At 39.4% G+C, this 24,536-nt stretch overlaps 2 protein-coding genes across 7 annotated transcripts in view; one reads left to right on the top strand and one right to left on the bottom strand.

Annotated features, from left to right (window-relative positions):
• Window positions 1-15,847, top strand: part of Dpp4 (dipeptidyl peptidase 4) — a gene marked incomplete at its 5' end in the record, with an annotated part of 81,376 nt that extends 65,529 nt beyond the window's left edge. Inside the window, 6 exon segments of the mRNA NM_001310571.1 lie at window positions 144-198; window positions 797-896; window positions 3,857-3,921; window positions 13,811-13,883; window positions 14,151-14,224; window positions 15,746-15,847. Of these exon segments, the coding sequence (NP_001297500.1) occupies window positions 144-198; window positions 797-896; window positions 3,857-3,921; window positions 13,811-13,883; window positions 14,151-14,224; window positions 15,746-15,847 (469 nt within the window).
• A 5,746-nt stretch (window positions 15,848-21,593) lies between these two features.
• Slc4a10 (solute carrier family 4 member 10) overlaps window positions 21,594-24,536 on the bottom strand; it is a 250,075-nt gene continuing 247,132 nt past the window's right edge. For all 6 annotated transcript variants that reach the window (XM_021226586.2, XM_021226588.2, XM_021226589.2 and 3 more), the window contains one exon: window positions 21,594-23,528. In XM_021226586.2, coding sequence (XP_021082245.1) covers window positions 23,462-23,528 — 67 coding nt within the window. In that variant the 3' untranslated portion in view covers window positions 21,594-23,461. The remainder of the gene's footprint in view (window positions 23,529-24,536) is intronic.

The following is a 24,536-nucleotide window of genomic DNA, read 5'->3' as shown; positions in this document are numbered from 1 at the left end:
TTTTTGATTGCTGGCACTGGCTCCTCTTAGTCTGTGATAGAACGAAAGAGATAACAAGTGTCTGGCCTTCACAATTGTGCAGTTAGCTTAGTTTTCTATACACAGCAGAAAACTGATTTGTGAACTTGTTTCATGTGTTTTAGACAATTTTTAAAAATGGGATTTGTGGACAGCAAACGGATTGCAATTTGGGGCTGGGTGAGTAGTTTGTTGCTTTATTTTGCTTTGCTTTGTTTGACTCATGGATTTGTACACGCTCCTTAGTGAATATAACCCAGTGCAGGTCAATTTTTTTCTTGCAAATATTTGGAGATGAAAATCTTGTCCGTCACCTATTGGGACCTTAGAGCAGCAGGCTTCTGGAATGCCTACTGAGCTAGACATGTACCTCTGTTCATTATGATTAAAGAGCACAGAGCAGGAATGGGAGGAAGGGGGTGGGCAGAAGAGGAAAAAACAGAAAGGAGAAGAGGAAGGCATGGGGAAAGCTTATTAATCAGCAAAGGTTTTGTGGCTTATTGTTTTTATTTACCATTTTCTTTCGTATGGATATATGGCACCAGGGTCCATTAATGCCCCATGCTTGTTTTCTCATCTCTGTGAAAAGGGACCAGGATTCTCAAAGTGTATTCTTTAGATACTGCCCAATTAAAGCCAATTTAAGCCTTCTATACCATGCTTTCTATCTCTAAAGAGGCACAGTATATAAAGATGTGAGAAATGTGGAAACCGCGACTCGCTTACCATATGTCCTTATTCCTTTACCTCCATAAAAATAACTGTTTCCATTCCCTAGTCATATGGAGGGTATGTAACCTCAATGGTCCTGGGATCGGGAAGTGGCGTGTTCAAGTGCGGAATAGCTGTGGCACCCGTGTCACGGTGGGAGTACTATGGTATGTAACTGCTGTTATATGCAAATAACTATTAAGCGTTGACCTTAACATTCCAGCGAGAAAAGCCATTCCTTTTTTTAGTTTTCTGTGTTTCTGGAAAATAATAAGCTGGTTCCTTTCTGTGGCTCTTTACAGAGATGTATAGAATGGTCTCGTTTTACTGTTATTAAAGCCAGAGTGCTATTGTGTGTTACCTACACATTTAATTTTTTATCAACAATACTGTTGCCAAAAATTTTAAACAGGCTTCGTGCTGCATTTCTCAAATAAATGTTTCTTTATGTTTATTCAAATTTTGTTTGGGACTTCACATATTAATAGAGGAAAGGAAGTGTGTATCTCTTCCCTTCTGAGTGAAGATCAAATATGGGTTGGGCGTCAGAGGAAGAGAAGACGGCAACAGATGCATTTCTAGGACGATTTTGCTTCCCCACTGTCTTTTAGTACTAGAGTATCATCCTCATCATGAGATAGACTACACAGCATCATTCTTCTGAGACTAAAATGCCCAGGGCAAGACTCAGCAGATATGAACACCAAGGGGTGGCAAGGATATGCAGCATTTCTGACCTCACTGCAGTTCTTTTGTAGTAGTGTGAGAACATAATTGTCTATAAAGAATATGGCCATATCCTACTGTATGGTAGTACCAGTTTTGTGAAAATGCCTCCTTGAATGCCTCTCCAAGACAAGGGAAATTTGCAAAACATCACTATCTTTCTGTTAAAAACTTGGCAGGTGCAGTTACAATTAATCTGCATACAATGGAGTTGTTCTCATGTGATGCTTTTGTTTGGAATCAATTGTTCTGTTGGATGATTTGTTTCTGGAGACCTCTGGTGGTCAATAAAATAATAAAGTAGCCATTGAGAGCTTGCAGACATGTAAGAGAAATTCGTTAAATGTAGATGCCCTAATACACAGTAACAAAAGAGCTTAGGATTTAGGTGTAAATTTTCACAATTTTATTCAAAATTGCAAACAAGGAATATGTAAGTAGTGTTTTAAGACATTGTTCTAAGATTTCACAACTAAATTATGTAGCTATGTATATTTCTTAAAAATATATATGTAAGATTTTCAGATCTTAATATTCATGTAAACATGGTTAGTATAGATAAGAAGGTGGCATTATGTTCTAAGACAAACAGATTGAAGGCTGTAGAATGAATTTCGGGGAAAATTTCATTTTGCTCTCAGAGACACTGTCCTCCTGCCAAATATACAAGCTAAGTTGTTAATATTTGGTTTTTTAAAATTAAAATATACATGAAAAGTTTATTGCCTTGTATTTTAAATGTCCTTTAAGATATTATATTTTTATAGGAGCCTTCTCTACGTACGTAAAGTTATATGTAGTCTGTATTCATTTTAAGTAAAATAATAGATATTGCTGTTACTCATTTAGGAAGCAAGGGAGGTAAAAGCAAACACTCATCAGGGTGTTTTCAATTTATGCCTCAGTCATTCAGAAGTGTTACAGTGTTGAACTTAAGCAATAAAAGAATGTAAAGAATTCATAAAACTAATGTCAAAATGCTTGTTCAAGACAGCGACTGTCAAGCACAAAGGCAATACATGATTTCTACATTTACTTACTCCAACCTAGCCATTTAAGGAGACAGCATTTAAAACATCATATAAGCAAAAGAAACCAAATAGCACATGTGTGGAACTCAGAATTGACATTGAAATAGAAAGGAACATACGTATAGCTAGAAAGCAGAAGAGTAACTATCTGGGAAAACCAAGGAGACAAGCATTGAAGAGGAAGGGAACAGGAGGGTGATGGGCTCAATGTAGGCACAGTACAGGATGTACTTGAATGCTGTATCTTTATTAAACCCACCACTTTGTATAATGAATAAACACTAATGCTTAAAAAACAGCAACCATGAAACTTTTTATGCAGCAAACTCCATTAGTGATGTTTTAGGGCAAATATATAATATAGAATTTTTTAATTGAGTAAAATTATGTTTAATTACCCAAAATAACCAAACCAATTGTGCAACCTGTTATTCCACCATATTTATATATAAAAGAGCTTATGTCAGTTGAGCAGACAGTTATTAATGTAATCTGTTCACAGTGCTCAAGTGTTACAGCACAAAACTTGAGACCTCCCCATAAAGTGAGGGAAAACAAATGTTTAACTTGAATTATGATGAAGCAGCTGTGTCAATATGGACTGTTAACTTAAATTCTTTTTATTATAGTGCATCTCAACCTGCCTAAAATATAAGGTTTAACTAAGTCACTAGTGATTGATCATTGCTAGGTATTCCCCAAGGGAGATAGATTACCATACCATAAAGGCTTGGGTTTATCTCAGTACCACAACTTTCTTTTTTTTTAATATATTTTATTTTCCAGTTTAAATTTAGATAAGAAACGAGGTTGCTTCACAAGTCAGTTCCAGGTTCCTCTCCCATTCCCTCCCCTCCTCCGGTGCCCTCCCCCCAACCCCCCCCCCCGTTATCCCCTCATTCCCCCAGGGAGGGTGAGGCCCTCCATGGGGGTGTCCATAGTCTGTCATTTCATATAAGGCAGGGCCTAGACCCTTCCCCAAGAGTTCAGGGTGAGAGTGCACCTCACATTGTAGTACCACAACTTTCAAGACAACCAAGGCACTAGATAGATGACTTTCGTTGAGTAGGTCTCTGCACTTTTGACTTTTCTGCAGGTCAGTTGCTGACTGTATTTTAGGTTATCTACTCCAGGCTCCCACAGCCCTGGTGCTGCAGGTTGAGGGCAGATGATGGGTCAGTGCTACAGGGAAGTCCTGAGTGAGAGTGGGTCATCTGGGCGTCAGCATCTCAGGCCACATTAGCAAGGGTTGGCTGGGGGGAGATACTTCCATGAGTTAAGGTACAGGAGGACAGGTAAAGTGATGCAATAGAGCTAAAAAACATTGTTACTGGAGGAGTTGAACCTCTTTTCTTTTTTTCCCATCATAGACTCAGTGTATACAGAGCGCTACATGGGTCTCCCAACTCCAGAAGACAACCTTGACCATTACAGGGTAAGAGACGAAGAGCTGTGCTAATCTCATAACTGTGTGTAAATGGCTGAAGAACTTCTTAATTGTATCTATTTTACGAAAAATATATTATTTCCAACAAATATCTTGTTAAAAAGAAATAACACAGGTGGTTTAGAGATTCTCCAATAGCTTCCCCTACTATATTTTGCATAATTACAGTCGTTATCATATGCTATATAGGTCACAATATGCATTCATTTGGAAATACAAAGCAAAATCAGATAATTACTTTAATTATAAAAATTTCAGTTTAGAAAACATGTCACATTCAACATATTCTTTTAGGACCCAGAAGACTCTTTAAGCCTTTAGCAGGATATTAAAAATTTTTTATGATATTATGATAATGAAAAGGTAAATGCATGCCTATAATTTTCTTACTCATAGCCAACTATGTAGATTTTTAACACGGAATTTGCATGCAGCAGGTGAGGTGCCAGGTGCAGTTGAGTAGTGCCCTTAAGAGCCCTGTCCATGAGTTACTACATAGCTTGCAATGGTGGGAGAAGCAGTGGGCAGCTTGATCTCAAGAGAAGCCTCCGCATTTGAAACATGACCTGGCTGCAGCCATCACTCGCTGCCACTGCTAGTCTGGAGGCCACAGCAAGGCTATGTGGATGTCACCCTGATGCAGCTGTAGGAAACAGCACCACGTTGACACTCTCAAAACTTTACTGACTCTGTGGGCCATATTAGTCAAGGAAAAAATTATCATCTAAATAAAAGCTTTTTGTAAACAAGGAAAATCAGCCCTGACATTTCCATTCTCCAAAGAGGTCCAAATTTTTCCCTGGGAGAATGAATTAAAAAGAAAGAAAGAAAAAAAACAGGAATAATGTCAACACGAAATTGTCTCTGTGTTGTGACTCTTCATACAAAGGCTTAACAGTAACACATTGCTCTGAGCAATGTATGTACATTTTTGTAAGATGCCATCATTATTACTGTGGAGTCTGAAGCCACCTGATCAAAACAAAATGAATTCAAAGTCTCTACTTTTGTAAGATGTGTGTGTGTGCATATGTGTGTATGCGTATGTATATATGTATGTGTGTGTATATGTTGTATGTATATATGTATGTGTGTATATGTTGTATGTATATATGTGTATATGTGTGTGTATATTGTGTATGTATGTGTGTATGTTTTATATATATGCGTGTATGTATGTATAATTTGCTCTTACCTGCCACTTTCAACTTTATTATTAAGCTTGTATGTGCAGGTGGACATGTTTGTGTTAGTGCCTGCATACTTTTATATGTTTCTGAGACACACTGGAAAAGTGTCCAGCAAAATAAAATGGCGCACTGGACCTCTTTACCTCCAAAGAAGCCTCATAATCAGGCTTCTCCTATTTCTGCCAGAGGTCTCATCTGACATCACATACTCCATTCTTCCCACTCTGCTCTCCACCCTGTAATCTACTCCAGGCATTGTTTGCTTCATTCCTAACTTCAATGCTGCTGGCAAGTGACCTAGATCCCTTTCTGACGGTGGCCCGGTTTGCACACTCTTGCTGTGTCTTCCCACAGTCCAATCCCTTTTACACCCTGCTTGCACATTTTACACACACACACACACACACACACACTGCTTTAATGGCACTCTTCTGTGTACCTTTTACACCCTGCTTGCACATTTTACACACACACACACACACACACACACACACACTGCTTTAATGGCACTCTTCTGTGTACCCAGCCAAATCCAGTCTTTGGTCTTCAGCTAAGTAGTCACCCTCCTTTACACACTGGCCTGGTTTGAGGGCAGATTCAGTACTTCTGTAGCTGCCATTTTGTGACATTGCTATGGGTCCCTTATACCTGGATTGTCATTTGTCCCCAATTACCATGTACTAGGAAACGTCAACCATCCTATCTCTGAAGGAGCATCTCTCTGTGTAAGCATTGTGCTACTTTCTTTGTGGGACTATGCCCTCTCATTTCAGTTTACTTGGGTCAGAAGTTTTTCTGCACTGGGTTTTCCCCTCCCCCACCCCATACTCTTACTCAACACTGTAAGTCTTCAACATTTCACTCCTTGAGTGTCCTTATATGAAACGCAAACCTTGAATTTTTCTTCTTTACCACCCAACATGAAGGAGGGTTTTCTTGGTTATGTCAAAGCACTTAAAGTCCCTGAAAACACAGAGGTTTACTGCCTAGGTTCCTAACGCCTGGCTCTGAAGAACAGTGGATAAGAAGCCAAAGCTTTCGTTTTTTTAGAACACCCCCATCTGAAGAGCCACTGAGGCCTGGGGCTCAGGGTTAAGTCCAAACCCTGGCAGCAAAGGATGCCATGACATCTGCCCGGCTTCCCGAGAACACATTCCCATCATACATTTCTCTTCCCCAGCTCTCTCTCTATAATACTACGTAGGACGGCAGTTTTAATCTGCCTCTTCACGTTTCTTTTTCCAGCCTTTTCTATAGGCTCCTCTTTCCCACACCAATCCACGCTTCCCCTGACTGTACCCCCCACGGTGGTGGCCATTTTCATCTCTCCCCTTAGGTGTTTCCTGCATGAGGTAGTCATGTAAATAGAAGTCACTTCCTCCTGCCAATGGCAACACACGCACATTGGGTGCAGAAGTCACTCTCTCACTTCGCTGCACAGATGGCACCCGAGGACTGTTTAATCCTTCCACGCCAGGAGTCGGGTTTTCTTGGCATGAAATTCATTGCTGGCAATGGACACATTAAAACTGCCAGTACCAGGGAGCTAAAGGTTCCCAATGTGTTACTCAGAGGAATTATCTGGGAGGGCGAGAGCTAAGGTGGGCTGGAGAAAGCGAGGCAAGTGCACTAATGCAATCCTCTCCACCTTGCTCAGTTGCTTCCTCTAAGCATGGAGGACGGAATCTGTGTGGGGATCTGAGTCTGAGTGGAGCACTGAATCTAAGTGCCTATTTTTGGTGCACAGCAGGCTTTAGAATAAAGCTGCCCTCCTTTGTTTTTTAAATGAGCCTGTGCTTTTGTCTCTGGCAAGAATATATTCAAAGATTCTATTTTCCTCCGAGGCCCCAGCTGCCCCTCTGGACCCCATGTCTTTTATTTCTTTTCTTTCCCAGGTTTGTTTTGCTCTCTCTCTCTCTCTCTCTCTCTCTCTCTCTCTCTCTCTCTCTCTCTCTCTCTCTCTCTCTCTCTCTCTCTCTCTCTCTCTCTCTCTCCCTCCCTCCCTCTCCCATCCTATCCTATCCCTTGAAAACACACAAGAGCTAATTCAACAATCCCTTAAAGGTTTTTGTCACTCTGCATTTCCACGGGTCAAGAAAATACTTTAAAAAATCCCATTTAGCCAGGAGTCTCTTAGCACATCCAGAATGAGGAATGCACTAAGTATGCTGTTGTGCAATAACTAAGTTCATGTTCTTAGCTAAGAAGTCATTGATACATAGAACTATAGAGTTTGAAAGGTTTAAAAGAGAATATAGTTTTTCATACAATCCAGATGAGAGGATTTGGTCTTAGGGGATAAATGACCTAGACTTTAGAGGAACCCAAATCTCCAAGAGGAACACACCTTGTGAATTTGGACCCTTTTACTACTGAGGAAAGAGATGCCAAGTGAATTGTCTGTGTGTGTCCTGCTCAAAGCTAGTATGTTCACCATTTGTGAAGGCATATACCTGTGTGGCTGACTCTTTCCATTGGGATCATTTTATTTAAAAGCTGCTATAAAAATTAGGGGATCCTGGGAGACTTAGATTCCATTCAGTGACACCTGCAGTGACCCCATAAGACTGAAGATTACTACACACCTATGGCCAAGTGACAGGGCAGGAACTCTTAAAGACTCCAAGGACTTCATGGAGGAATCCCGAAGGTGCTGGTCCCAGAGTAGAGAGAGGTCTGAGCTAATCTGTGGACAGATCTTCTCTGAAGTCTCCCATGTATAACAGACAGAAACAGCAACAAATTTGAGCAAAGAAATCAGACACCCAAGGAGGCAACTCTACCACCAGTAATCACAAGCATGCAGCGGTGTAGTCACACCTCAAGGAGTAGAAGCCTGGCCAATGGGTGAACAATTTCTCAAAGCCCATCTGCAATCAGAATTGCAAGGCATTAGAACATAAGAGACTTTCATTCATCCACTCAAAGTGTGTGGCATTTGATTTGTTCAAAAGTTCATTTCTTGTAGTTAACAAGCAAGTAAAACCACAGGGACAATACATTTTTAAAAGGTAGCAAAACATGAACCTGAACATCATACAATATCCGATATGCATGAAAAAAAGATTAGAGACTTCTAAATTGTACCCATGGAGCCTGGGAATCTATGTCAGAAGCCTGAAGGAAGGGGAAGAAGAGGAGGCAGAAATGTAGGATTCCAACCTCCCCCCTATCCAGGGTCACTTGTTATTCATTTGTTGTGTTAGTATAGCTAGACTCTATCCTAAGATCTTTCCATGTATCATCAGCTTCCAGTCTCACTGAAATACTCTGAAACAGGGTAATTATTGTGATTACCACCGTTTTATTGACAGGGAAACCGAGGCACTAAAATAGTAAGCAATGTATAGATGTTGAGGGCTCAAAAGGGAAAAGAGACACTATCTGAACTAGGAAAGAAGGAAGGGAGAAGACATGAGAGAGATCAGAGAGATTACAATGGGGGGGCAACAAGGCAGGCAGTGACAGAGAGACAAGCTTCCTGGGACCTCTGAGACAGATCCAGTGAACTGCAGGATAGCGTTGGGAAAAGCAGACCACATGGTGACCAATAAATATGACAGGATGTACACTGGGGAAGGGATTGTCTTGTGAATAAACAGAGAAGTAGAAAGACCAAGGGCAGGAGGAGTGGGGGCCCAGGCCTGAGCCTCGCTGCCAAGAGGAGAGGGCAGCCTGGAACACAGAAGGGCTGATTTAACTTGTAGAGGAGATTTATTTTGCATTTTGCTCAGAATTTGATAGGCTTTTGGCAAGTGTAGGAAACAGTCATAGATTTGGCAGTCTTCTGCTAGCAGATTTGAAACGTTCAATCCTTAAGAACTGCTGCATCGTTAGGTTATGCAAAACAGGGTGCAATTTTGTAAATATGCCATCTTGTACTGATTTGACATTTGTTCTATTATCCCAGAATATGCCAAAGGGAGAGAGACCTTCAGATTTAAGCCAAACCTTAACTTGTTTGTGGAGTGCTGATAAAATGTTGACTGCTGTGTGATCTTTCAAGCAGCCAGTGTTACGTGTTGAGGCCTGAGGTAGAGCACCCTGTCTGGGGCTGATGGGAGCTCTTTACTTGGCAACTCATGGGTGCAGTTGTTTGAGAGATGTACACAAGTAAAACATTTTATTTAGTGGGTTGGATTCAGTTTTTTCTTAAATGTTTTCTGTGCCCTCTGCCTGGTATTAATAATGATCTTCCCAAATGGCGCCCTTTAATATTATTCACACAGCATTGATTACGGGACGAAAATCCATAGAGTAAGCTAATAAGCCCAAAGCAATAGCTTACTGATTTGCTAAGTTGTTATCCTTTAGACCCAGTGACTTCTTGACCCTCTACAGGACCTGTGGATGGTAGTGAGTGTCTTGGCTGTAATGTCAGGTGACTATAGGATATACTGGAGAGGGATTTGGGCTTTGGAGTTCAAATGACCGGCATTGAAAATCTGCTTCCTTTACTTATAGAAGTTTGAGCTTGGGGAAGCCATGCTTCCTCTCTGAACCTCAATTTTCTCTTCTGAATAATGGGAGTAACCAGACATGCCTCCCCGAGTCACAGAACTTATTATAGGAGACCCACATACCTGCCACGAAGTAAGCTTTGAAACCATGGCAGCTGTCACAATCCCTATCTTCAGGGAGCAAGAGGGGTGGCTTGAAAATTGTCACACCTCCTGTTTCTCGCAGCATTTCCCTACTCTTATCAGCTCTTTCCTTTATTTCAAAAATACAAAGATTTATTTGTTGGAAGGTAGCTGAGGAACCAGCATGATCCAACAAAGCAGCTACAGATGGTTCTTCTTGGGGCTTGAAGGAAAAGCTCCTCACAGAGATGCTGTGGAATCGGCACTGCCACTGGACCAATCCATTCCACTTCTGTCTGCCAGACTGTTGCTGGCAGCAGGGCTCTCCGGAAGTTTCTAGCCTCAGGAGAGTGCCAACTGCACCACCATAGCATCCTTGCCCATTATCACTCTGAGCTTCCTTTTTAGTCATTGGTGATAGACTATTCGGCTTGTAACTTAGTCATCCGTTTCCTTTTTTATTTCTGTTTCCACGGATAGGCAATGGGGGGGTCATCCAATTTGGGTGGGTTAAACAGTATAATTAATATCTTTCCGGCCATTAATCACATATTAGAGGAATGCACGCATTTCCTACACTGGCTTGCCTGTTTCCTCCACATCTTGAAGTGTGCCATAGAGCAGGCAAGAGAGTCTCAATAGAGAAGCCAGGTCATACAGTCCAGTAGGGACCACTCACCAGAGGTTCCAGAGGCCAAGTGACATCATTGCATTTGGGGGCAGAGGTTTGTTTTCTGCACTGAAAGCAGTGGTCCGTCTCTCTCATCTGAAGGTCCCTCTGGAAGCTTCTTCCAACGAGCAGGGAGACGTGCACAGAAATGGCACACCGATCTCACAACTGCAGGGGAAGCTTTTGTTTTATTTTTCTCTTGCCGCATTAAAGTATTTGTCTTCCTTTCTTTGTAGTGTGATATTGTTAATGTAAAACAATTTGCATCATGACACTTTTATCACAGTTTTCGTCTTTTTCTCAGTATGTTGCATTTCTCACCATGTCTAGTTCATCACAGCTACAGTGTGTACATCACAACATTTATCTTAGGCTCAGGGTTTTACTTGTTTATAAAAATTGTCTTCTTTCAGCCTGTATTCACTCCATTTAAGAAAAAAAAGGCAGCCAGAAACTGTTTTGGTCCAAACTCCAGTAGTTATCACATTCCTTGCTAACTGTCCTGTGTATTTATATGCCTCCTAACTATTACTCTATGTTTCAATGACATTTCTCCATCTCATGGCACTGAGAGGTAGTTGGAGCAGTTTTTTTGCTGTTCCTGCTGCCAAGCAAGGCAGGCCCACGGGGCTGCTGGAGGTGAGGCGAGGAGACACAGTTGTATGTCTGGGTCAGGTCTGGGGGTTGAAGTTAATTATCAGCTGTGAACAAAAGGGGGAGTTGAGCTTGTGCAGAAACAAGGGGACAGAAAGTCAGCACAGGCTGAGCTCATGACTGGCAGACGAGATCACTTCGAAAGTCCCTTAAGGGATCGTGGCCCTGCAATTCAGAATGAGTCAAGAGTCTTCTAACCCCACCTTCCCATCTCCAGCTATGTCAGATGCGAAACAATGCCTTTTAGGACAGTTTGATTTGATCATCTCCTCTTGGAAGACAGAGGGTTGCCCAAAGTTCTGTGCTATCCTGGGTGATAAATCACCTGCCAATGGGAAAGATACTCTTCACCACTCACAGGGGTGTTCAGACCATTGTGGCTCAGAATCCTGAGTACCCACCATTATGTACTTCAAGTTCCACAGTGATTAATTAACATTTTATTTCACACCATTCCTTTGCTGGAAGACAGTCAGAAATCCTTTGCAATTGTAGAAGACATGACAGAGAAACAAAGTAAAGGAGTTTTTCCCAGACTTGCTCCAGTTTTGACACTTCCTGGGGATGGATCATGGTACAAGCTACTTACTTTGTGAAGATGTCTCTTCCTACAAAGCACAGGGTCAGTACAGCCCTATTACAGGTGTGAACCTTGGACTCACTTTCATGGCCCTTTCAAGATGGTTAGCACAGTGACAGGCACAGAAGGAATGCTCAAGGCACATAGCTAGGATAACTACTGCCATGGTGTAGCAGCTGGAAGTGGGCAAAACAACTTAATAGATTACAGAATGAGGATATTTTATTCTGTTTACTCCATTCCCACTTAACTATGCAAACATAAGCTAAATTATATTAGATAATGCCAGTGCTGAATAATTTCATTTACTTATTTAGTTGATAAATACTTAGCTATATTATTACATGCTAAGGATAACAATATAAACATGTCATTTTTATAATGGACTTTAATATTTAGTTGGATACAAATCAATGTTGTTTGACTAGATAAACGGATGGATACAAGAATAAAAGTGGCATTGCCGTGATGGAGAGAGGCATGCTTGCAAGCATGCTGGATGAACGGATTCAAATTGGATAGATATATGTAGGACATCCCATCAGATGAAAGTTTCTCTAGAATTAGAGAACAACTTGTAATGAGTTGCAATGTTTATTTGGTAAGTCTATGAAGTAATTCTCAATTTGGGTTAGAAATTTAACATGATTAGGCTGAGTAGGAAGTAGCCTGCATAGACAGGATGAGGCATTTACTTTGAGCTAACCTATCCAGGATGATCTGAGTAGTTTTAGTCCATGAAAGCATTTTGGGTGACTGCATGTCACTTTCCAGAGATACTGTGCCACAGGATTTTCAGTCAGCATCAACAATTTACTTTAAACAATGCTTCTACCACATCTCTTGACTCCTAAGTAGAATTACCCTTGCTCCCATTTTGCAGAAATCAGGACTCAGAGTGCAGCATGTATGTCTCCAGTTGCAAAGCTCAGTAGTATTGAAACTGAAAACTAGCCTTTAGCATGTAACTGTAGCCCCATACCTTTCTGGCCAGACCTCAAGGACTCCCAGCAAAAGCATTAAGTGTGCACTAGTTTTGTAGATAGAGATGTCACTGAAACATGGACCTTGACTCAGGAAGAACTAGTTGGCTGCTTTTGAGATGTCATTGCCCTTTCCTACCCAACCCACTCCAGACAGGCAAAGCAGACTCCCTCTTCCCAGTCTCTAGCTGGCATTTTGTCCTTCATCTCAACATTGTAACTAGTCCTAAATTTAAATCACCTGACCTATGCTTTTTATTAATGTTTGGGTTACCTACCTATCTATTTATCTATCATCCATCCATCTATCTATCTATCTATCTATCTATCTATCTATCTACAATTTATTTATTTATTTGTAAAACAGGGCTTCACGGTGCAGCCTTGATGACCTGGAACTCAGGCTGGTCTTGAACTCAAAAAGATAAGCCTGCTTCTGCCTCCAGAGTGCTGGGGTTGAAAAATTTTTTTTCACCCCAGACCTCTGACTCTTATTGTGGGAGCGCCTAGATGACTCAGACCACAAAGCAGACCGTTTAAATCTTCATCCTATCACCGTGGCTGGCTTGGGGATAATCCTTAATGGTGCCATTTTTCTCTAATATTAAAAACGAGGCCAGCCTTGGTCTTTTTACCCCTGCCCCTCCCTTAAACCTTACTTAGGTTTTAAACATCTGCTTCCAAAGAGGTAATGTTTGCTTTCCATTTAGAACCTAGCAATGTGGACCAAAGTTCACATGACATATTGCAGAGTATGTTTAGTTGCAAATGCTATGTACAGGCTCTTTGAAATGTAGCATGTATGGCACCATGTGACACATGGTTGCTATGGTAATACACTTTTTGGCTGAACTACAGCAGAAACCCATGGAACATACATTGCTAATATGAAACTCTGCCCTCTGCTAATGCATAGGACACAGCCAATCTGTGTTCTGGGCCTCAAGGGGGATTTGCATGCAGCCTAGGGGACAGGTGCCCTCTTCTTACATGTGCAGGGAAGATGTGGCATTCTTCCTTCCCAGTCCCGTCTCCAAGGCACAGGGCATGCTGTGCATTCTGCCACGCATAGAGACAGCATTTGCTTGAATATCGGTTTGCTATATTTTGTATCAAAGGGGGCCCCAGCTGAAAACATTTTATTTTGTAAACTGAAGTGAAAAATCAGTTATGGCAGATCCTTTTTTGAATAATGACATTCTTTTTCCCAATTTCAGAATTCAACAGTCATGAGCAGAGCTGAAAATTTTAAACAAGTTCAGTACCTCCTTATTCATGGAACAGCAGATGGTGAGTTTCAGTTAATTAGACTTTTTAGTATCACAGACAGGTTTGCAATTTCACTACTGACAAAACAAAAGCATGAGGGGCAAGACTGTTACATTTACTTCAATAAAACAGTGTTGCTTTCCACAACTCACTTGTCTTGGGCTAAATGGGATGCCGAGTCCTAGAACTTCACTCAATCTCTTCTTGTGCTTTCCCCCTCCGTATCTGAACACTCCAGAGGCTATTAGCTACTTGTTTATGGCTGTTTGTTCCCTTTCTTTCCTGCAGATAATGTTCACTTTCAGCAGTCAGCTCAGATCTCCAAAGCCCTGGTGGAAGCTGGCGTGGATTTCCAAGCCATGGTATAATAAGACTTTATTCAGGGGGAACAAAGTATCTGATGGCTGTAGTTTCCTCTTGAGAGTTACTTTTTCTCAAGGATGTCTCAGAAGTTGGGACTGAAGAGGGCTTTATTATTGCAGTGTGAAGTTGGAGATGTGATATCCTTGAGTCATACACAGAGTAAATATTAGACAGTTTGAGGTTGAGAAACATAGTATTACATATCCGGGAGTGTCAAAACACCATTCTTCTATTCATGTGATGGTTCAGCCTCTCCCTGTTTTGATTTGAAAGTAATCACTTATTCCATAAATGTGTGGCAGAGTAATTCTAAAGTGAAACCAGCATGATAATAACTGAAATGTAAAATCCATTCTGTTATGATTACTAGCCATCCTAACAACAGTGGGATGTTAATAAGCAGCATGCTTCAGTTCTTGCAATTGCTACACTCTTTTGTTGAACAACTGCAGGCAACAAGTCATTAGGCTTTTTAAAAATAAAGTCAGAAATGACTGAGGCTGGTTTTGCCTATACATAGAATATTTTAGGGGGTATTTAGTCTTCTATATTAGAAATTTTCAGATCAAAAAGAAAATATACATGTATAATACACACACACACATCTTGCACTAATAATACTATTGTTTAAAATACAGTTTTGTTGTCTGTTTTGGCTAGAAAACCTCACCGCCTTTTTTCTAACACAAATTTGCTGTGTGCTCGTTTCCATTAGTCCCCACTGTTTAGGAGTGGGTTTTCTATCTTGTACTGAAAAAACCTCCCATATCTTTTGGGCCAGATTCTCAGTAGAGGTTGTGGTTTATTTTTTTCCACCGATTAAAGCAAAATCAGATAATACTTAAAACACGATTTTACAATTAACTTGTGTCTCAGAAATATATGCTAGTCTGACAGTGCCTTCCCAGTCATTTAGTAAGTATTGTACATGTTTGACTCAGGTTGGAGACTCCTACATAAATGTCACATAGTCAGAATTTTTAATTAGCAGTATAAAATTTAACTATTGGTAAATAATATATTTGACTTTTCTTATAATATATATCTTTAATATATAAATTGATTTTTCTAGCCATTTAGATGCTTATATTGGAAAAACTGCTTTAAAAACTATTTATTTTAATGCATACTCAAGTGTGGAGAAATTTGATACTTGCTAGCACCCATTAAAATAGCATGCTTGCTGATATAAACCTTCCCATTTATGGTGTGGTTTTAAATGACCTTTGATTCATATTTGAAAGTTGATTTGAGTATTTTAATTAGCATATACCTATGTTAAAAGTGCTATGCAGTAAATCCAAATGTACAGTGCACTTTTCTCAGTAACTGAAAAAGAGGACCAGAGACTTCTTCAGGACTGACCATGTCTTGAAAAGCTCTGGGGAAGAACTAGACACCCTCTTTGACCACACTTCAGGTTATTAACTTTTCCTATTTAATGCCATGCAAGAGCTCATTTGAAAGTTTCCTTTTAAAATACAGCCGGCATCCTAATTCTGACCTCTTTCTCCCTGCAGTGGTATACGGATGAAGACCATGGGATTGCTAGCAGCTCGGCTCACCAGCATATCTATACCCACATGAGCCATTTCCTCCAACAGTGCCTCTCCTTACAGTAGCACAGCAAAGCTTCTACAGCTTATTTAAAAACACATTTGTTCTCATTATCTCAAAACTGCACTGTCAAGATGACGATCCTAATAATGTTTGCATCGAGAAATTTCAGGCTACTTTCCAGGTTCATACCTGCAGTCCTAAGTAAGGATGTCTGTCTTCACAACAGATTATTACCTTACAGCAATTTGGATTTTTCACTCTGTTTTGCTTATCACTCAAAATTACTTCCACATCAGCTGCTGAAACAACAAATATAAATTATTTTTTACAAGAGCTCTGCATAGATTTCCTGAGAAGAATATCATTTTTTTTTCTTACTAGACTAGTCCAAACCTTGTTCCCTTATTTAAGGGATGACAAGATGAGGGTGATGATGTCATTAGGACAGCAACAAGAGAAGGGGGGACAGGGAGAGATTTACAGAGTATGGCTACAGACGCAGGTCCAAGCATACCAACCCAACCAGGCTACTGTCATCTCGTCTCAAGAAGTGCTGCTCACTGCCAGACTGGCACAGTTTTCTGAGAAAGACTACTCAAACAGTCTCAGGAAATCACATATGCAAAGCACCGAGTTCTCAGTAAAACCACAGCAGTTGAATAGACTCCAAAGAAACGCAAGGGAAACTGCCAGCAATGTAAGGCCCCCAGGTGCCAGTTATGGCTATAGGTGCTACAAAAACACAGCAAGGGTGATGGCACAGCATTGTAAATGTGCTTTGAAAAAAAAAATCACCGATGTTTCCTAGTGAAAAGAGGCAGCTTGGAACACGTTGACTTGCCCTGTTAAAAGTTGAAAATATTTGTGTCTCAAATTCTAACATGAAGGAATACTTGCACCAGTTTTTCTTACTTCGTTTCTTTGAGCTTGTTAATTAAACTATTTTTCACTTGATTGGCTTTTCAATGGAAAATGAATGAGAACGTTGCGTGTTATTCTTTCTATTCTCCACACTGGAATTTTGCCTGGTCATTTAGTAAATATGCCTCCATTTTTCAGAGGTAATGGGTTCCATCTTGAATCAAACTTAAATGGCATTGACATATGGACACATTTGTTCAAAGGTTCTTGTTTAACTTGTTAGAAATCCAAGACTGTCTTGTAAACATGGAAAGAGTTCAGCTTAAAAAAAACTTACATACATAAAACTGCTTAAAGTTAAATAATTCATAAGATTTTTATCTAATACCCATGATATTTCAGTTCTCATACTGAATACATATCTTTCAAAAAACTGATTAATAATAATGTGGTCATTTATATACTATGGAAGATATAATTTAATTTAACCCAGGCTTACAGCATGAGAGTAAACACTAGCAGCAACTCAGCAACTTACTTTGGTAGTTCTGATGATGCAGTCAGTAGATATGTCCTTACAGGATTTTGTGTTTTGTTTTTCTCGGGTCTCTTTTTTTTGAAAGAATATATTTCAAATACTGAATTTGACTTAGCAGTGTTTAAATAACTTAGGAAATATGATGTTTTGTTTCAATTATTTGTAACAGCTGCATTTTAAAATTGGACCTCATACATTTAAATGCAGACCATTTATTAGGCAAAGTTATCACAGAGGAGTGAGCTACAGCATACACTCCAAACCTGACAGAAATAATGAAATTGAGATTAGAGATTCATGAGAACAATGTACAGAGGCTGTGAAATTGGCTTTGATGCTGTATCCAGGGCACATCACTGATATGTTTCACCTTAATTAACTTCAAGTGCCACTTTTCCAATGGAAACATCGCTGACACTAAGCCCTGTAGGTTTCTGGCCATTATCCTTGTTTTGAATATAGCTCAGGCACATGTGTAGCAGGACCAATCTTCAAGGTCCTAGATCAAGGAGCAGACGTAGCTCATGTTCCTGACAGCATGGAAACATAAGAACAGATTAAACAGAAACTACCCTTTGTGGGTTCATTAATCTAAACCACATCATATAACAATCCAGATTTTATATTAATTTTGTACTCATTTCTCATGATTGTATAATATTTATATAATGCCCAAATCATGAATGTTTTTGCTCCTTTTATTTCTAAACGTGTTGTTTCTGGAGCCTGAAGTAATAAAAATATCACAGCACACATTTTTTTCAGGCAATGAAGGTTTCAAATGGTGATAATATGAACAATTTCAGTTTTTCCTCGACCCTCATAGTACATATTTTACTCTTCAGTAGGAGTTGTAAATTAGGTAAAGAAACTGATACATAAATTATGGACAAACTTAAGGGTAAGTTTGAAACACACGAGAACTAGCAATGTCATCAAGTTGTATAGACATGTCTCTTTTGGGCATATGCAGCCTCTGGAAGTACATGTATCACCAAGCCTTCCCTCACAAACTGTGCTCAGAGTCCCCCAGCATCCAGGAGCACACGTGCTAACAGAAGGGAGAAAGGGTTCATGATCCAGGATCACTTCAGTCTGTGTGGCTCTGGGCATTGTGTTTCTTGACCACAGTATTAGCAGTCCCACTTCTGAGCACTTACTGCTTTTGCTCTAAGTTGGAGTGAGAATACTGAATTATAAGACTACTAGATTTGTACAATATTTAACATTCAATAAATTCTAAGTGGAAAAAACATACCAAAACACAAGCATGTTTTTTTTCCCCTAAAATAAGATAATTTTGTTGTGCCAACTTTATGACAGTTATTTCAGCAGTATTTTCACATACGTCCTGAGTGACCTGAAGCATACATTCAGGATGTTTTGGGGGATACAGATGGCTGGGAATGAAACACAAATGGGGGTTATAAACCATAACCATAACATCATTGGCTAACCCACAAGAAATCTCAGAGCCTCATATTAACACCACCGCTGTGAAGCTCAGTAGTATTTGATCATTTCTCTGCATGTCATATTTTTCTGACAATATTAACATTTAAGCCCGAGAATTTGAATTAATGAAATGAGAATATTTTTGCTGCTATTGAAAAAGTATGTTTTTCAATGCCTATAGAACAGTGGTTCTCAGCCTTCCTAATGCTGCATCACTTTAATACAGTTCCTTATGTTGTGGTGACCCCCAACCATAAAATTGTTTTTGTTGCTACTTCATAACTGTAATTTTGCTACTACCAATGAATCATAATGTAAATATCTGTGTTCTGATGGTCATAGGTGACCCCTGTGAAAGGGTCATTCAGCCCCCGAAGGGGTTGTGACCCTAGGTAGAGAACCATTGTTATAGACTATAAATGTCTGCAAATTAAATAGAAGTCCTTATTCTACTTAGCCTTTCTGAAGAAATTCTCCAAGCTTGTGAAATTTCTCATGAAGCATCCATCATGATAGTGGATTCAACATTGTGACCCTTCAACAACCAAAATTCTTATCTCTTTCTCTCTATCTACAGGGGATTGGTTCTAGATTCTCTTGTGGATATAGGTACCCAAGTCCAGTGACCTTCAAATATCTCCTGTGAAATGGCATAGACTATAAAAATAGAAGCTTGTCTTCCCCTGTACTTCAAATAATCTCCAGATTCTTGTGACACTCAGGACAATGTAAATGCTGTGTATAAGAGGAAACGCAAATACGTGTTGATGCAGACATAGTTGTTTTAGAAACATTTTGATCAGGCATTGTTGTTTGAATCCTCGAATGCAAGAGACATGAAGGTGAGGGTCCTTGAAGGTACATGAAGGGATGGGCCTGTCTCAGTGACTTCTATACAAAATCATATCTTTGTGAACTGTGAACAACAAAATGGCATTCACTGGTTAGTTATAGTTCAATTGTTATCACGGAGAAGTGGGTGATGAAGAAAGTATAGTATATTGAGGAGAAATTGTACTCAATCTTATTCTGATCCTAAGAACCAAAGCGAATATTCTATTAGGGATGAGCAAAATCCTTTCTCACCTCCAGCTTGAGATACAGTGCCCTTCATCTGAAATCAGACACATAGGGCAAGATAATCAGCAGTTGTGACAAACATAGTATTTAAGGAACATTGTCCACACTCTTTGAATTCAACTCCACTTGAGTTCTAAAAAAAGTGTAAAACTTCCTACCTCAGAACGGTTGCATGGCTGAGATTTACATATATGCAATGCCTAGCATCTTCCTTTCCAGTTTCCTTTCCTCCTAGCCACAGTATTTTGTTGCTTTTCCTACTTTGGTAGCTGCACACCTTGCATAGATTCTGGCCTTAAAGCTCCGTGTTCTCACGTGCCAGTTGTATGTAGTATCCACTATGCACTGCTGGTGTTCTCCATTGTAACGTATCCTTTACTAGTCTTAACTGAACAACAGCATTTCCTGAAACACCTTACTGGAACGTTTGCTGTTAGGGTAAATATCAGGGCCCAGAATTAGACCCTATAGAGATAACATCAAGGGGCTTATAAACAAATGGAGGAATGAGGTTGCCTGACAGAAGCCTATGACTCCACAACAAAAGGAAGTGGACCTAGATATAAGCTCAGTCCACAGTAAGAAGAAATGAGGCCATTAGGACTGGAGAGAAATAATCAGAAGGTCATCTCTGATTATTAACCACAACCACTCTCCCAAAATACTCAGAGACTATATGGCTTTCATAAAACTTTCAAAAGGTTGCCATCTTTTTTTTTTAAACTGCACCTTGCTCTATTTAGGCCATGCTGATTATAAGTCCATGATAGCCCAGGTTGGCCTCAAAATCCTGGCAGAGTCCTCTTAGCTCAGCCTCCCGAGTGCTGATATTATAGATGTTTACCACCCAGATGGCATCTTATTTTATTTCCTTAACTGGATGTACAAGATAGACAGACTAAAAGGTTGGAGATCTGTCTGTCAGTGATAGAAAGGCAACTCAGGAGAAAATGGGCTGTATACAGAAACACAGAGTTCAGTGCAGAACAGAAGCAGAGTAACTTCACTTCTAAGACCTAAGAAAATCCTGAAAGATCTGGGAGTCATCACGAGAGTGTCTCCATCAGACTGAGTTTGAATTACCGCCATTGCTAAAGCAATTCTGAACAATGAAATGACTGCTAGAGATCTTGTCATTCCCAATTTCAAGAGGTACTACAGAGCTATATTAATAAACACAGCAGAGTATTGACATAAAAACAGGCATGTTGATCAATGGGATCAAATTGAAAACCCAGACATAAACCTACACACCTATTGATATACACCCTGGAAAAAAAGACAGCATCTTGAACAAGTGGTTAAACTGGCTGTCTGTAGGTAGGAGTCTGAATCATTCCAACAAGATATTTAGGAAAAACATGGATGCTGTTAATTAGGGGCAATTACAAGTAAGCCTACTAGTCAAGAGAAATATTAGCCAGCAGGCACAGTTCTGAATACACTCTTCCCAACAATCTACTAGATGGCCCCAAAAGAATTGCAGTCCCATTTGACCTCTACAGCAAACAGAAAGGACACATTCAGGGAAAGCTTTCCCACACAAGTTAGAAGCAGGCAAGCATGAGTTCTAACAGTGTGGATGATTCCTACTAACGAGTCTTTTGCTTGTCATAGAGGTAACGCCACTCATGAATGTTCTATGGGGAAAAAGCATGTGCACCGTTACAAACACCTCATTATCTTCTGTTCATAAAGGCCATGTTGTTTAAGTCCACTTGAAATGTTTATGCTACACATGTTTTTTTTAACAGTGGGGATGTCTTACTTTAAATATGCTTGGACAATTAAAATGCTTTACCTGATTTATTGGTTAATATGAAGGAAAAATAAAGACAAGACACATTGCACACACTTTAAAATGAGCTGGAAAATTAGTTAGGATAAATATTTATTTCCACATAACATTTCTTAGCTTTGAAAAACACAATATCCTAGTCACATTTACACATTACTTAAACATTGCAATAAATTACATTCAAGATATTCAGTAATTTTGACCAGGAATCTGAAATTAGGAGTAAATATATAATACTACATTTTCTTATATTTATGTGGTTTCAAAATATTAAGATTAAGATAGAGATAGCATTAAAATTCACACAAGAACAAAATTACTATAAAAATACTCAGAAATACAGAATTTCATAGGATGATTGCTTGCTCAAGCCAGTGATCATGTGAAGATTTTAATTCACTGATCACTTTGAACAGAACAGGTAGTACTATATGGAAACATTAGGAGACTGCTTTGGGATTGACTTGCTGAATCATAGACAGTGAACATGTTTAGATGGAGTGTCAGGTTACAACATACACAAAGGCAGCATATTTGCAACACATAGTTTTGCATTTTTCTTCACCATTTATAAATACAAACCTTACTAAATGCAAATTCTTCTCATAATTTTAGCTCATATTTCATTAAAAAATGGCTCCTGAAAAGACTGAGAATTTTTTTTCAAAAGATATCAAAATGTTAAGTTTAAGGTAGACTTTGCTGTTTTTCACCGTCACTAGTAACAGAGAGATTTGTCCAATTATGTGCATTTACATGGAGTACATATAGTTTATAAAAGCCACAGGGCTCTGAATTTTTCTAAATTTGGACATGGAAAGATTATAAGGCTGTCAATTATTGATAATCCTTAGGAACTAAGAATCCTATGAGATTTCAGTTTTATTAGCTCACATTCATTTAAAATTAAATGAAATGTATATATTTAGTAATACTAAAAAATCCATCACCTCCTTCCTGTTTCAATAAGCTTAGTAAAGTTGGATTGTTTCATATGGACTGAAATATTTACATTACCTCTAACAGAGTCTGAATTTTAGTTCAGAGTTTTCCACAACATGCAGTTAATTAAAATGTGGAAAAGAACTTTGCAAAAACAATTACAATTGGAGACTGTTTGTTGGTCTAACATGACAACATGATAGGGACCACTACTAAGCAGTACGTGACCATCATCAGCAGAACAGCTGTACAGGGATGGCATTTCATAGGTGTATTTGGGAAGTAACCGTTGGCAACAGGAGAGAAATTCAATAGCACATTTCTGGTAAAGACTTAAAATGAAAAAAAATCTCACGAGAACTCTTCAGATATCTCTAAAGCATTTCACAGAAGCCAAGTACTTGACCACATGGTTACAGCATGAGTTCTAAGCAAACACTACAGGACTCTGTTGCAGTATGACTTTTTAGAAGGTATGAACAAGTTTCTTTCTCACATAACTTGAAGTATCAGTTAGATATCAAATATTAAATGCATCATATTAAGTCAGGAAATACATAAATACAATTGTTTAAAATGCTTTCTAAGTAACCCTTTGATTTGGGCATAGAAAATGAAAAGTAAGACTATCTTCAAAATTCTTCTGAATAAAATGATCAGATATCTTCAGGTTACTAAGGTAGGAAAATACAAACTAGGTTAACAGGACTTCTTTTTCTTTTTAAGAAAGCATTGCCCTCATAATGCTGATGGTGAGAACGCAGTCTTGGTGAGCATCTCACAGGAGTAACACGGGGGACTCTTGCCTTAGCTATTGTATCTGCTCACAAGGGGGTTCCACTGCTCAGAGGTTAAACAAAAATGGAACAAGCATTGCACTACTTACAGTATGAAGGTGAATTTGGGATGGGAGACAGGATTTACAATACATGATCAAAGCAGTTTTATTAATAATTGTGACACTCTTCTCATATATATGTAAAAAATAAATTGAAGATCAAGTCATAGACAAGTCTCCCTGTCAACACCTTTCCCTGAGTCAGCTTTCTTCTCTTTTCGGCTTTCAATGCTAAATGGGGAGGGAAAAAAAGGAGAAATTTACTACTAGAATCCAGCTTGGTTACTATTAGATACATTTTCTTCAGACACGAAACCAGTCAACCCCAAAGACATAAAAGAGTTCTTAGGCATTGCTCTCTCATGCTGCAACACAGATACACAGCAGCGATTAAATCCTCTGCACTCTGTGAACTAGAAATCAAGAACTGCAGAGAGGGGGAAATTCAAAAACAGACACCGAGAAACAAAAAACAGACATTTCCAAAGAGCTCTAAAAGCATGCAAGATTAATACACGCCCCTCATCTGGGAAAATGAGTAATTGATAATTGGTGAAAATGCCAGTCATGCTTCCCATTAAGGTGGCATAAGACAAGAAATGACAGAGCAAGGTGCTGCTGAGAGCTTTCCAGGTTCTTCTGGAAATGGCTTTTGCTTTGTTCCTGGATGGGACCTTGATGTCTTGGTAGGAAGTGCAGACATAGACTTCCTAGCCTGAGAGAATGGCTCACTGAACTCCACACACCTGTGCTGTGTTTACAGGGAAGTCTCAATACACAGCAGAGGAGTGATGCTCCATTTCCTTCGAGAAATAACTGTTTAGTTTCATCTTCCTTGACTTCAATGACGACTGGGTTGATAACGTGACTACCATTTTTGTTGAGTTATCTGCATTATTTTCACTATTTTGTACTTCTACTCTCACATGTAACTTTTTTCATGGAGAGTTCGAATATAGTGCTCAAAGAAGGAAGATTAGACTATAAATGTATGCTTTCAGAAGGACAGCATATTCCTTCCTCCAGTACTTCTGGCGCCTGGCAAAGTCCCATGCACTGGAGGTCTCTCTGCCCCACCCACTTCCTTCTATGGCATAAAGATCAATCTAGATCCAACCTAGAAGAATCAACATACGTTTTACTGTTAACTCTGGCCCTTAATATACATCAATGAAATAGTTGAAGGTGGTAGGACTCTTGGGTTTACAACTATTCTCTAAGTGATAAACGAACCAAGTT

The sequence above is a fragment of the Mesocricetus auratus genome, unplaced genomic scaffold (assembly GCF_017639785.1).
Source record: "Mesocricetus auratus isolate SY011 unplaced genomic scaffold, BCM_Maur_2.0 Super-Scaffold_100004, whole genome shotgun sequence".
Taxonomy (NCBI): Eukaryota; Metazoa; Chordata; class Mammalia; order Rodentia; family Cricetidae; genus Mesocricetus; species Mesocricetus auratus.
The sequence above is the reverse complement of the archived record's forward strand: the minus strand, read 5'-3'. Positions and strand labels throughout refer to the sequence as shown.